The sequence below is a fragment of the Echeneis naucrates genome, chromosome 24 (assembly GCF_900963305.1).
Source record: "Echeneis naucrates chromosome 24, fEcheNa1.1, whole genome shotgun sequence".
NCBI lineage: Eukaryota > Metazoa > Chordata > Actinopteri > Carangiformes > Echeneidae > Echeneis > Echeneis naucrates.
In genome coordinates this window covers 12,387,558-12,401,965 of record NC_042534.1, presented here as the reverse complement: position 1 = coordinate 12,401,965, position 14,408 = coordinate 12,387,558, and the positions used below count along the sequence as shown (strand labels likewise).

At 41.1% G+C, this 14,408-nt stretch overlaps 2 protein-coding genes across 10 annotated transcripts; one reads left to right on the top strand and one right to left on the bottom strand.

The window, feature by feature from the left end:
- The first annotated feature begins 1,347 nt into the window (after positions 1-1,347).
- On the top strand, positions 1,348-8,825 carry gzf1 (GDNF-inducible zinc finger protein 1). Of its 6 annotated transcripts, none has more exons than XM_029496151.1 (8): positions 1,348-1,562; positions 2,028-3,011; positions 3,661-3,844; positions 3,994-4,163; positions 4,497-4,591; positions 4,685-4,852; positions 4,991-5,148; positions 5,372-8,825. In XM_029496151.1, the coding sequence occupies exons 2-8, from the start codon at positions 2,035-2,037 to the stop codon at positions 6,065-6,067; spliced, it is 2,448 nt and encodes an 815-aa protein (XP_029352011.1). In that variant the 5' UTR covers positions 1,348-1,562; positions 2,028-2,034; the 3' UTR covers positions 6,068-8,825. The 6 variants fall into 6 exon arrangements, with proteins under 6 accessions (XP_029352011.1, XP_029352014.1, XP_029352010.1 ...); XM_029496154.1 differs by having other exon boundaries at positions 2,023-3,011; XM_029496150.1 differs by lacking the exon at positions 1,348-1,562 and adding an exon at positions 1,620-1,677 and having other exon boundaries at positions 2,023-3,011.
- Positions 7,619-13,663, bottom strand: napbb (N-ethylmaleimide-sensitive factor attachment protein, beta b). Of its 4 annotated transcripts, none has more exons than XM_029496157.1 (11): positions 13,486-13,663; positions 12,271-12,362; positions 11,939-12,055; positions 11,061-11,107; positions 10,621-10,698; positions 10,453-10,508; positions 9,694-9,778; positions 9,497-9,601; positions 9,348-9,416; positions 9,205-9,255; positions 7,619-8,849 (listed from the first exon to the last, which is right to left on the bottom strand). In XM_029496157.1, the coding sequence occupies exons 1-11, from the start codon at positions 13,584-13,586 to the stop codon at positions 8,748-8,750; spliced, it is 903 nt and encodes a 300-aa protein (XP_029352017.1). In that variant the 5' UTR covers positions 13,587-13,663; the 3' UTR covers positions 7,619-8,747. The 4 variants fall into 4 exon arrangements, with proteins under 4 accessions (XP_029352017.1, XP_029352016.1, XP_029352018.1 ...); XM_029496156.1 differs by having other exon boundaries at positions 12,283-12,362; XM_029496158.1 differs by lacking the exon at positions 11,939-12,055 and having other exon boundaries at positions 12,283-12,362.
- Between the last annotated feature and the right edge of the window lie 745 nt (positions 13,664-14,408).

The following is a 14,408-nucleotide window of genomic DNA, read 5'->3' as shown; positions in this document are numbered from 1 at the left end:
TACGGGCCTCTCCTGGTCTGAATTAACTATTGAATATTATATTATCCTGCACATGAAAAATCTAAATGACAACCAACCAGTCATAACTGTAATGACTGACTAATCTGAAGCTGTTGTTTTATCATTTCACAAGAAGAGCTGACAGTCCTGTAATATGAGGACTGACTCCTGTGTGAATAATTAGCTGAAAAATTCTCTTTCACTGCAGACCCAAAGTGAATAATCTTCTTTGAACCCCCAATCACATTTATGTCAGAGGTTGTACTAATGGAACCTAAGAATTCATTTGTATTACTTGTCTAATTAATTTGTGCATAGTAATTATTGCCTCAAACTCTTTGCTGATTCACCATACTTGAGACCTTATTAATATCTAGGCAAATAATTTTGCTTCCCATGAGCATACAGTTGCACATTATTACATCTGGAAATGCAAAGTATTGTTCAGTTTAATAAGAAGATTCATCAAAAAAAAAAAAAAAAAAGGTCCAGTTGGATGAAAAGTACAGTGTATAATACATGTTGTTGTATGTGAGTGTGTGTGTGTGTGTGCAGAACAGTAATGTATGAGTACATACAGGCAAAGGAAGTGTGTGCAGCTTTGGTCCATAAAGCAGCATAAGTCACCGGAAGAGAGGAGATTGCTAGCTTGCAGAATTCATTAAGATGAATGTAAGGTATATGGATTTCCTGTGGAGGAAAAAAGAAAAACTTGGCAGCTGCAGACCAGCACCCTAATGAGTCCTCAAGTAGCTTTCCATGCACCGTTGGAACGACAGCAGGCTTTTTATGCGTTTGATGTTTGCAACTGCACTGATGATTGATGTTGTTCTGAATGCAAAGGAGTCATCTTAAATCTCTCAGTATGTTGGCCTCTTTTCTATTAGTCCTGGAAGCAGAACTACCTGACTGTTGTGTAGAAACAACAATTTCAACCTAAACAGATGCGTTTGTCTGCCCAAGAGACTCTCTGCTAGCATGAGAGTAATCAATAAGAAAACGGATCATGGATATAAATCCCTGTGAAAAAGAGGCAGGTTAAAGTGATTTTTCATCCAAACTAGCAGCCACAGCGTGTTGTGTCTGGTCTTTCTGTGTAATGGCGCCCCCATGCTGTTACAGAGCAGCAGTGTGTCTCCAAACATCCGGCTAACTTACAGCAGTCTGATGCACACTAAAAGTCCGACACACAACCATGCAAAGGCTGTTAAAACGAAACTGGAAATGACAGTATAGTAAAACCCAGGACAAAAATGTGTGACCATGTCAGAGCTAGCCTTAGCGGTTAGCTGCATTAGCCTGAACGGGATTCCTGGAGCATGTCGCTGTGCGCCACAGCACCGTCTCAGGCGATAACGTCCTGCGCTTCTAGTCAAAATAAACCTGCCAAAACGACCCAGGAACCGTCTTTTACAGCCGGCTCCGGAAACTCCCCGTAACGCCGTGGACGAGGAACTGATCTGAGAGCAGCCGGGACGCCGCCGGATGACGCCAGACAGTGGAGGCTATGTCTTCCACCGAAGCTAACATTTGTGCGGGGCTGCCATTTTAGCGAGCTTACGGTAAGAAACCTTGTTCCGCGTCGTCTTTCAGCTCGCTGGTTGATCCACAGTCAAACCAAAGTGGACACCAGAAAGCCTGCTGTCGTCCTCAGCGGGCTCCGACCTGCTGTTTCGTGTTAGCTAAACTAGCTTGCTTCCTACTATGTGTGTGTATCATTTAGCTGCTAGCCGTGCACTTTTTAAAGAGAAGGCCAAAAAAATACCACATTTAATCCAGTCGTGTGTTTGTTACTCTGGTTATAGCTATTTCAGACTCACTTCCTGTCAAAGTGGTTGCTTTAACCAACTTTAGCATTTAGCTACATACTAGCAGTAGCATCAGTAGCATATAGTCTGAATAGTAGCTGCAGGGAGATCTTAGAATGTGTTGGTGTGTGTGTTTTTGTTAGCATATTGAATTAAGGGCATCTGGTTGGAGCCTTAACGTCAGCACACTTTGTTTCTGTTTCATTGTGGGCAGCACAGGTGAATCATGGGGGTCAACGTGATCCAGCTCACCTCCAAGTCGCACCATGAAAACATCCTGGCCTCTCTGCAGCAGCTCAGACTACAAGGACAGCTGAGTGATGTGACAATCCAGATAGACTACCAGGGAGACATGCAGGAGTTTCAGGCCCACCAGGTTGTGCTGGCAGCATCCAGTGGCTACTTCAAGAAGATCCTCCTCTCCCAGGATGGTGACCGAGACAAACTGTTACTCTCTAATATGCACTCCACCAGTTTCTCCAAGTTCTTGGAATTTGTGTACACAGGTAAAGTTGAAGTGGCAAGGGATAGGATTGGTGATGTTCAAGCTGCGGCACGTTTGTTGGACTGTGAGGGTCTGGCAGAGGTTTGTGATGAGGCCATGAGTGCAGGCATCCTGCAAAGCTCTGCGAAGAAAACGTCCCCATCAAAGGCTGGCGATAAAGATGACTTGGAGGATGGCAAGAAGGAAAAAAGGACTAATATGAAGAAGCAGCCTGAAAGCATTTTACATAAGAGGCAGCTTTCTCCACAGAGCTCTAAGAGAGAAGCCACATCAAATAAAGTTAAAATAAAGGAAACAGTGATGGACGGAAAAAGACAAGGAGGACAGGCAAATCAGCGGCTGGCCCTTAAGAGGACTTCAAATCCAAAAAAAGAGACCTTGAACAATGAAAACCAAGATACCACTGAAGACACAGAGGAGTGTGATGATAGGAATGAAGGCGAGGCTCAGCCAGAGAGGAGAGAGAAGTCTTTGTTGGGAGTCCCAGTATCTGACATGGATGACTGGGAATGTGAGAATGATGTACAAAGTAATGACCCTGGAGACTCCATGTTGATATCTGCGGGGGACGAAGAGAATGAAGATGAAAAGGGGGAGCAGCCAAAGGAAACTTTGAAAAAACCATCAAAAGCCCATTTCCAGTGTAACAAGTGCCAACGGACCTTCCACTATGAGAGAAGCTACTTAAAACACATCAGGTAGGACATGATGGTTCTTGGTTTTCTTTGGCACCTTTTCAGCAATGTTATCTCCCAGCTATTGAAAATCTCACAACTTCAATATTAACATGAGTCTTTCCTTTTTTTTGTTATTGTGCTGCCCCATTTTGTTGACTGCTCCCATGCCACACTGGAAATATGGTGTTTTTTCTGTAGGGTAATGTGAGTCATCTAGTGAGCACTTGGTCCTACCCTGGAGCTCCCAACTCTTCCGATCACTTTTAAGTGCTTCATTATGTGCTTGGGTGGAGAAGCACTGTTGTCAGCTATTCATGTGCAATTGGTTACTTATTTTTACATGCTATGCAGAAATCATTTCAATCTGTTGTGAACATGGATGCATATACATTAGCAGTAATTTTCCTCATGCTGTGATATAACAAAACAAGAAGGAACAAGTGAAAGTCGTTTGGCATGTTAAACACCTGCCTTTGTAATTTTCTAGTTTGTAATTATCATTAATTTCAGTTCTCACAGTGACAACAGCGCAGTTAAATCGCCATGTTCACTGCAATAAATCTTTTAAGATATGATACCTTTCTTGCTCGAGCTATGTCGGAAGAAACCTTCTGTGCTACAAACATTTAGAATAACATATGTCCTCTGGTATTACTCCTCTCTTGGACAGCACATACCATGGGGTTAAAGCAGAGGTCGTCTATCGCTGTGAGACCTGCCTGCAGACATTTGCAAACCGCAGCAACTTAAAAATCCATGAAAAGCATGTCCACAGCAATGAAAGGCTTTTTGCCTGTGACTCCTGTAGCAAGACCTTCAAACGAAAGAAGGATGTTGTCCGCCATCAAAGACAGGTGAGGATGTTTGACATTTAGTTATGTGGCTTAATATTTCAAAGTCATGTACATTATTGTCTTGAGAAGAATGAGCAGTATAACATGTAATAGTGAGTAACACTTTATTGATTTCATCATTTCCTTCTTAAACCCTTGTTGCTTCACAGGTACATGAACGCAGCAATCTGCATCATGTCTGTCCTGACTGTGGGAAGGCGCTCAGCTCCAAATCTGCTCTTTTGTTGCATGGGAGAACACACACAGGCACAAAACCTTATGAGTGCGCTGACTGTGGGGCCAGGTTTACCCAAAACTCCGCCCTCAAGATGCACCGCAGGTACTGAACTCAAGGCTGATGACTGAACTATATTATTGGGGTGAGAGTTGTATAGCTGCTAGAAGGGTGAGTTTTTAACCACAAGCTCAGGTTTTCATTTTGGGGCAGTGGAGAAGTGCTACACTGAAGGGGGAAAAATTCTGACATCTGTTTCAGTTGACTTTAGAATCCCCCTCTTTACAGATAGATACTATAACCGGCTGCCATGTGTACCAAACACCACATTGAATCACACTGAAACTCCCCTCAAATTTTTTTCTATGCTGCCTGTCAGTCTAGTCAGCATTTTCGGTTTTTGCTACGAATAGCATATGTGTATGTCCCTATGTTCAGAACTCACACAGGAGAGAAGCCATTTGCATGTGACGAGTGTGATTCTCGGTTCACACAGAAGCACATGTTGGACTATCATAAGCGATCACACTCAGGTACGACTGATTTAAAATATTCAGCATTAGCAGTCAACCTTGAAGCATTGACGACTATGCTAATGCTTTTTTTTTTTTTTTTCCTGGTGTTAGGGGAGAAGCCTTTCATGTGTGAGGCATGTGGGAAAAACTTTGCATCCAAAGAATATCTAAGGCACCATTCAAACATCCACACTGGGTCCAAGCCATACAAGTGTCAAAAGTGTGGTCGAGGCTTTGCTCAGAGGAACTCCCTACATCAGCATTTAAAAATACACACAGGTAACATATCTGTATTTAATACATATTTACAGCTGAAGACTTCTTTGTTCATTGTTCTCTACATTCTCACTGTCATACTTACAATCTTGACATTGATTTTATTTTTATATTTGCTTTTTCCTTTTGAATGATTGTTAGGTGAGCGTCCATACAGTTGCAATGACTGTGAAAAGCAGTTCACACAACTCAACGCTCTCCAGAGGCATCAGCGCATTCACACAGGAGAGAAACCCTACATGTGTGGCCTGTGTAGCCGCACCTTCACAGACAAGTCCACCCTTCGCAGGCATGCTTTGGTCAGCAACACTTTTCACACATTTCAGTTGTGTGGTGTCAATTTTCACATGTGACTGTGTGGGTACAATGTTGAGAAAGCTGATACTCTGACTGGGCCCATAAATACCCTTTATGTAAAAGAATAATTATTAGAGATATGAAGGCTTGTCTACCCTATGCTTATCAGATAATTTGTATTTAAAGACACTGCTATAAAATTAACATGGCCTTTTTCACCTACAGATTCATGATGCAGATGCTCCTTGGAAGAACTACCTGATTGTGCTGGAGGGAAATATGGAGGACAAGAAACCCAAAGCTCCCTTAAAATTAAAGGCAGAAAAATCAGGAGCGGGAGAGAAAATGAGTTCAGTGAGAAAAAGTGGTGCAGCTGGCGCTACAAGTGCTGCCAGCAAAACTGACAACGATTCAACTGTGGTTTCAGCTGAGTCAGTTACCATCCCCTCTGACTGGACCAGTCATGGCACCATTGCCCTGGTCAGTCAGGGTCCACTCAGCGGGATCACTGTCATCCACACTGAGGTGCCACCTGGGGCGCAGATCCAGCCCATAATGGCCACTGACAGCACAGGGGCCAGTGTCATTTCCTTAGATGGCTCCACCATCCCTGTCCCCTTCTCCATACCCATGTCTCTGTCTCATTCTACCCCCTTATCCTCTGAGGCCTCCTCCGTCTCCCTGTCTGTACCCTCAGTTCTCTCAGTTCCTGTTTCTGAGAACACACTGGCATCGGCCTCAGAGATCCCAGTTTCAACATCATCAGTCCTGGAAGCTGCTGTTTCACAGACCATTTTGCCTCCAGTTTCAGAAACTAAGACCACCTCTGAGATGGGTATATTGTCGCCTGATATTCAGACTGTGATCATCACTGAGGAGAGGTGTGAAAAAGAGCAAGCACCAATTGTCCAAAGTGATTGACAGTAAAGGACGGCAGATACTTCTTTGGTTGAACCTAAAGCATTCCAGACTAGGACATTGTTTAGAAATGCATCTGAACATTTTCCACCCTTCACTTAGTGTTATTTTAATGTCTGTAGTTTGTCACAGTCTGGATGTGTGTCCTGACAGCAGACTTTGATCATGGTCAGTGTTTAATTGCCTTTAGTGTGTTCTTCAATGTCCATCACGCCATTTTGGAAATTCAAGGTATTCATTAAAAATACCAAGAACCCGCTGAGCTGAAGTAATTACCTTTAGAGATATAACTAAGGTATAGTCAAGGTATTAGGCTTAGTTAATGATTAAAATGATATTGTAAATGTCTGATGAATCACAATGTGGAATGTGGCATCCCATTGAGTACAAATAAAATTGAAGTAATTGATAGTTGATTGCAATATAATGCCAAAGATCAAATCAGACTCAGTCCATTTTAGCACTTGTGCTAATCTCACACCTGCTCAGTGCTATAGGAGTTACAACCTGGATGTTGTGTTGGATGGTCTGGCCATCCTGTCAGGAGTCCTTGGCAGTTACAGAACAGCACCCCAGAGAATCCTCAAGTAGCTTTCCATACAAGTCAGGAATGGCAATATGCGCTTCCACAGGTGTGGTGATTCATCTTGGACTGAATGTAAATGAATGAAGCTTAAATCCTTCAGAATCCTGGCATTTACTCTGCAACCATTTCCATAAAACTGCAGCTGTGTTTCAATATATTTCTTATGTTCCACAGACACTCCCTAGCACCCCGAAGGAGTTACAAGGCTGTCACCACTTAAACAACTTCTGGAAAGAAAAATAACCTCTAAAGTTTGTCATTTTTAATCAATTTAAATGGAATGAGACAGTCTAAACTAGATAGTGCCTTCCTTTCAAATGTGTCTTGTTTGATCAAAGGTGGAATTGTCTTATTTATTACACTTTAAATGTTATTAATGTGGTGGACAAATTACATTATGATCCATCACTGCTGAAGTGGGAGGAAATGTGCACTTATAATCATTTAGATGGTGAAATCATGTTGTATAAGAACAAGACATAACAAGGCCATATAGTGTGCTGTCACAGATTATTGATCAGATAGAATTTTTTTTTCCATCTTCTGCCAAAAAAACATGGCCACTCAAATCAAGCAGTATCAGGTTACAGTCAGAAAGGGCAGCAGGGGAATTACAAGATCTATAAAATTAAGCCTCTATATGAGTTTAATAATATATCAGTTATGATTAACAACACAAATGTATGTATGTTGTAGCCTTGTTATGCAAAATGAATTTTTTAGTACACATTCTTTTGTGGTTGTTACACCAATCAAAGTGTCATCTCAACATATGTTCTTGAAGTATTTTGGTAAAGAAACTTGTAGAAAGCAAACATTATTTAGCTACTACTGTATAGAAAATGTTTTTATTTTAAGGTTATGGAAAACAAATTATTGGTGACCTTGAGGATGCAAAGAAAGATTGATGTTTGTAACAGAAGACATTTTAAATTCATAATCAAGGTCAGAGGCAGGGCAGTGGGATATAATACCTTTATTATTGTCCATTCGCACAAGCATACATGTCCATTGTCTTTCCATCTGGAAGAAGCTGGATATGCAGGGCTTCTCACCCTTTTGTAAAAACTTTGGTCTGTCTCACTAGTGAATGTAACACAACACTAACCTGTACACAATGACATGCTTAGCAACTGGCCAGTTGGAAGGTGCACTGCAGAAGTAAACCTTTACTGAGAAGTTCACAACACAACACAGCTCAGAATGAATGACTAATGATGCAAATGTTCCCAAAATTACTGCCTTGGGAAGAAGGAGAAAGGGTTTCCATGACAGTGTTTATCCCAAAAGTACAGCTCAAGAGGCGACTCATAAACTGCAGTTTACACATTCAAATATTCATCGTATTCTCACATCAACAATTTCTAACATGATAGATCGTCCCAAAAGTAGTAAAATCATGAGCATGTGTGGAAAAGAAATCAGCTTTTGTACAACTGTTTAACAGTCTACACTTGGTGCATAGCACTGTCCTTCATCAAGAACAGTCTCTCATCATAGGTGATAAAAAGAAAAGCAAAACTTTTTTATGGTAATAGTTGTTTGAACAATCATGACATTGATTGAATCATTCCCTTTTTCAACGCAACACAAAGTGAGATAAAAGTACATTCTTTAAATCCACACACACCATGTTAATCCTATGTATAACAAACTGAAACTTTTAAATTATTGAAATATATAATAAACTAGGTTAAAAAAACAAAAACAAAACGAAAAACCCGCATCAGACTACGAAACAATACTTGTACAAAACATGCAGTGCTTGTCATCAATACTAACATTAGTTTCAATACAATATACCACTCTGAAATCCCCTCAGGACAGATTTCAGCAGAAAAAGGTATGCAGCAATCCTCTAAGGAGAGGTGAGGGCAAGAGGATTTACATTCTGACTAGATTCAGATATGCTTGTAAGGAAAGCAAAGATAGTACTCTTGACAGTATAGCAGTGAGCAGTGGAATATTCAAAATCATCAGTAGACACTCCTCTTCAGATTCTATACACAATGAGGCCAGTGTCTCTGTTTTTATGCCTGTGTGTGAAAGCATGCGTGATGGATTTGACCCTCCATGCTTTTGTCTCCCATAGTTTTTTCATTTCAGATCCCCTTCTTCCCCTTGGATGGTCTTTTTGATGCGCAGCAGGAGGGTTGTGTGCCACTGATCCAGGCGTGAGATGGAATCAAACTCCTTTACCTGCAGGTGGAAAATGCAGAAATAGGACAGAGAGATAAGCCTCTGATTCAGGCTCACAATGACAGTTCACCATGTCTTCACTAAATAACTTGATTTAGTTATTCGTTGACTAAACTAAATGAAGACTCTCTCTGACTTTGCATTAACTTTGACAATGTTTCAGCCCATCAACAGTGATGTACCACATCAGTTTACACTAGTTTCACATGCACACACAGTACTGGGAGACTGAAATGATTCCTAACATCCAGCCTTAAACTTTTCTGAACACACATGGGATCCAGTGAAACTACAGTAGTGCAAGCAGGGGGAGTTGTGCTATCCAAAGGCTTTCTTTTAAAACTTAACTACTTACTGCTTCTGTGAAAGCCTCACTGTTTTGTTCCTCATGTGCCTCCAGGAGTTTCTGTTATGACAAAAAAATAGGGCTCTTAGAAACTGAACAGGTTTAAAAGGAAAAGGCCATCAGATTGTTCAATATTCTTAGCAAGGCGTTACCTTCAGCAACTTGCATTCTCTTGAGTCTGAAAAAGCTGGGAACATCTCCTCATACTTTTCAACAGCAATCTGTGGAGATTCAGGGTGTTTAAACTACCAAAACTCCCCATCCCCAATCCTCAGAATGAACCCCAAAGGCACAAACCAACCTTGGCGTTGAGCTCATCAACAATGAAATGACACAGGGAGGCTTTGAAGAAGTACTCCTTGGCACTGTATTTCAGCAGAGGGTTGTCCATCGTGTTGGCTCCAACCTAGATACATTCAATTCATACAACAGGTACAGAAATGTCAACAGAACCCAGTCAGCGGTGTTGGAGCGAATATGAGCTGAGTGGTCACCCACCTGCTCGTAGATCTCAATGGCCTTCTGGTACTGCTCCAACTGAGCACAGTACGCCCCAACCTTCAGCAGACACTTGTTGGCAGAACTACAGAATAAGACAAGACATACTCAATAGTGTGTAATATTTTCATGAATGCAGCTGTAATAGAGCTTATGTATTAAATAACTGGTGAACATTTATGCCACTCTCACTGTAAATGATCTGACATGACACAGCAGGGAACCACAAGTGTAATCAGTAACAATACTTTGATGTGAGTATCTCTGTCTCAGGGCCCTGGTTTTCTATATGCTGGTCCACTTATATATGTTTGTTACTGTCACCAACAGCTGCGCTTCCTCTGCTATGACAAATCACAGTGTGGCAGAAGGCTTGTGTGAAGAACAGCCATGAGCAGGCTACTGTAGAAGCTATCCAGCAAGCTACAAGACCCTGCGAGGTTCTCTTCAACCTCTGTGGGGTCCTGTGGGGGTATTTTAGTGTTGACTTTTTAATCACTGTATAAAGTTCTATGAAAATATAAATCTGTGTCTGAAATCAACATTAGTCCATCACAGCTAACACCGTGATGCTGAGGCTTTGAGCATTAGCAAGTAACAGTTACAATCCATTCCTTCTTTTGAAATACTGATATTGTTCTTTGCTTTCGTTTCTCTTGCATCAACATGGCAACATCAGATTTTAAAGCTGAAGGAAAGCAGGGGTAACATAGATAAAATACAGTATTTTATCGTCGTTTAAGAAACTGAGATCAGCACCTGTTTGATTCTTCTCCTTTGTAGTAGTCTGCTGCTTGTTCATAATGTGCAATGGCCTTTACAAAAGAAAAACAGCAAATACTGTCATTTTAAGTGTTCACAACATATACAACTTACAATGGTCATATGTATAATTAATATTAGTATTATCCGATGATGTGATGTTACCTTTTCAATATCAACCAGGTCAGACTCATAAATCTCTGCAATACTGATGTGGTGTTTGGCCGCGATGGTAAATCTTCCCTGGTGAGGAGGAGAAGAAATCATTACTAACTGGATCCATCTTGAGTGTTTTGTTACATTTTCAATGCAGAGAAGCGAGGTCAAGTGGTGACAGGTGGCTTTATATACAAAGATTTAGCTTTTGAAATGAACCTCACCAAAATAAATAGCATGACAGCAATATGAGGAGTTTGTGTTAAACAAACAAACGTGCACTTTCAATATGTTGATATAGGGCCAATAATAAGGTGTAGGATGGAAGGGAAAGGCAGACAAAGCCTCCTACGTCAATATATAAGAGAATCTTTTCTTTTCCAGTTCTGTTAAATTTGAGGCTAAAGGTTGTGGAGAACACAGATGGAGACTTTCTGTGTGCATCTTACCATGTCTGTGTATATATCGATGGCAGCATTTAAACACTTGATTGCCTCTTTTGGCAGCATAAGGGAAGAGGAGGGAACAGTTAGACATCAGTTACAAAGGGTTAGTTTAGCTAATATCTGAAAGAACCTTTAACAGCCCTATTCAAGATCTGTTGACAAGGGTTCTTAGTTCAGCGGCATGTAAGGAGGGGACCTATGTGTTTCTTTCTGTCTAATGTTAGATTCAAATGGTAAGGAAAAAAACAAGACACCCCCCGTCTACTTACCAAATACCTGAGCCAGTCACCCTCCCCCAAAACCAATGGACAGATCTATGCTTTGGACAATTTTAAATGAGGCCATATAGAGAACAAAAAGCCTCATAAATCATTTAACACTAAATGCCAAGCCATTCAAGAAAAATAACTCCCATGATCAATTGCTTGAAATATGATGAGCAAACCAACTGACGCAGATTGTAAAACGTGAAATCCACCTCAAAGGGAATTATTAGCTCATAGCCAGAGACTCACTGACAAACTGTCTTGATATCCTGTAAATAATCTGAGTGTGAAGCCTGGGAATACAGCGTGCTTCAGTCTTTTAGAAAAAAAATCTCATCTCAGGAGGCTTGATTAATTTCCTGCTAGAGGACAGCATATAGCCTCATATCCCCACCGGTGGGCGGGGAAATTATGTTGCTAGTCAACTTGACCATGAAACAGTATTCATTGAAAACAAGCTGAATGACAAGTGTTTCAATCAGACATAATTAACATATACTGTATATATTTAGGTTAGTGTTAAATTACTAACGTGATTAAATTATTTTTTCCCAAAGGTCAAAATTTGAGGAATGAGTTAAATAGGGTAAGGTATGAACTCGGTCAGGCTTTTACCATTCGGGTCAGACTTCTTGTAAGCATTCCCTGCATCGATGAAACTGGTGGCACAGTCATGTTTGTTCTGCAGCTGCATATGGAGACGTGCCGCCTTGCAAAATGCATTTCCAGCAGCTACAAATTGAGGAAAAGAAAGAAAAGAAAAGTTCATACACTCATACTTTAAACTCTGACTGCTTCTTACACTCTTATTTATGCACATCATTCCACCTTTTTTTTTTTAGCTCATTCAAGGCTCATCCACAAGTGCTGTACATTACAATCACAATCATTGCATGGTGAAATTGATTTTTGTTTGTATCAATTATTTAATATATTAGGCAGAAAACAGCCAAACGCACCACTCCAATTTTTGACCATCTTGAACATGTTGGCTGCCCTGCAGTACATGTCACATGCCTCTTCAACTTTGTGATGTCCACTACGAACCAAAGGGAAAACAGATATCAGCAAAGATTGCAGCAAAGATATTCATCTTATACATTGAGACAGAATAAATGATTAAATATATGAAACCTATATGTTGTAAAATAAATGATACCTAAATGGCATCATAGGTTGATGAATTATATGGCAGTTTAGGCCGTTGCATTTTCTCGGATATGCAATGGTAAAATTGATAAACTGAATTGATGAATCCCCCTACACAGTGTCTATATATCTCCATCCTTCACTGACAAACAAGTGGACCCCTGAGAAGTCCCTGTAGTTGTAATAATACCACGGCAGGATTACGTCATTGCTTGGTCAGCCACAGATTTAAGATTATGAGGCTGCGAAGAGTTCTTGCCAACAAACTGCAAGGGAAGTAACATCTGGAAGTCACCTCAATGGACAGTAACTGTTGACTCTTTTATGACACGTAAACACAGCTGCCTTTGCGTTGTCGTTGTTACATGGTAAAATATTCAGGTATACGGGATTTGCCCTGTGCTCTGCACACTAGGCTCTCAGAAACCCTAGTCTGTGGGGATTAACGCTACAGTCAGTGCGTGTGGGCTACTGGTGAAAACAACTGTTAGTAATGAATCACAGTGTGAACCCGCCTCGGGGGGCGTTAAATCAGAGACAGACATTGCGTTCATTTGACTTGAATATGAAAAATTGGATTCCTGAAATGCAATGGAAGCATTTGGGAAAACACCTGTTCAGAAAAGGCTGTATGTGATCTGACATAATGCGGAGACAGGGTGACTCTACAGAAATGGCTCCAAACTGACAAACGGAGACACGGTAGATCCGGCGGTGTCTAAATGAGTCCAGCAGAGACAACTGCGTAGCCTCCAGGCTGAGGCCGGGTCCGGCAGGGAGTCGGAACCTGCTGGCATGTTTACACTGATGACTGCTAACATGGCTAACTGACTTGCAGGAATTAGCACAATGGTCGTCACGTGACTTCTTCCTCTGGGGTTAAACAGAAACTGAACATCCTTCTGCGACGTGTTGCCAGGCAACATGTGGACCGGCTGGCTGAATGTGGAGGAAAAGGGCTGCGGGCTAACTTTGCTGCTAGCTGTCTGCTCTTTGGTGCAGTGCTGTCTTACCCTCCAAACATCCCTCCCAAAAAGGAACCGGAGGACTTGACTTTCTTGTCGGCGTCGGCCATTAGCTGAATCGCCTCCTTCTCTTTCCCGGAGTTGTCCATTTCTTTACTGTATTTAGAACTAAAGCTGATGTGAGGGAGAAAATGCCCGCAGAGGATCCCGCTGTGTACAGTCAGGATTACAGTCGACGGGCTTATTAAGCGTAGGCGTGCTCGAGCCTAGCTTAGAGGATAACCGTGGCATCACGGGAGTTGGTGTCCTTCACGCATCAAACACAGTCAGTCCTCAAGGCGGAATAAACTACAAATCCCAGCAAAACCCAAATCTATTTTTATACCCAGTGTTAGGTGATATTCGATGGTAAAGTTGTTAAGAATATACATTCAACGTCAAGTTTTTTGTCATTAGGTTGAATAAAACCCATTTTTTTCTCTTCCTACAAAAATAAAATTGAGAATGTTATTGTTAGAAGCGGGACAGCCAGTGTAGTTTGCTTCTCTGTACAGCAGTGGGCGCTAAAACATTACAGGTGATCTTTGAGTGGGACAAAACCTTCACAGGAGAGATTTATTTATTTACTTTATTTTCATTTTTTTCGCTGAGTCAACATTGCAACATTGCTATTATCCTCAAATATAACAACACATTTGTTCCTAGGGGGTCAATCAAACAGCGGTGATATCTACCTCTAAAAACTGATTTCAATTATATGATTGGCCAAGTTTTTGTTTCGGGCACTTTGTTTATTTATTGACTACATAAAAAAACTCTGATAAGGAAACCTATTAGCAAATATCCCGTAGTTCCACCATCAGGCCAAAATTACAAAGTAGAAAGAATTGAAATGTTTTCATCTGAATCTTACTGACCCCATTAATGACCACAAAATGATGAACTTTATTGGTTTTGGTGACCTCATGACC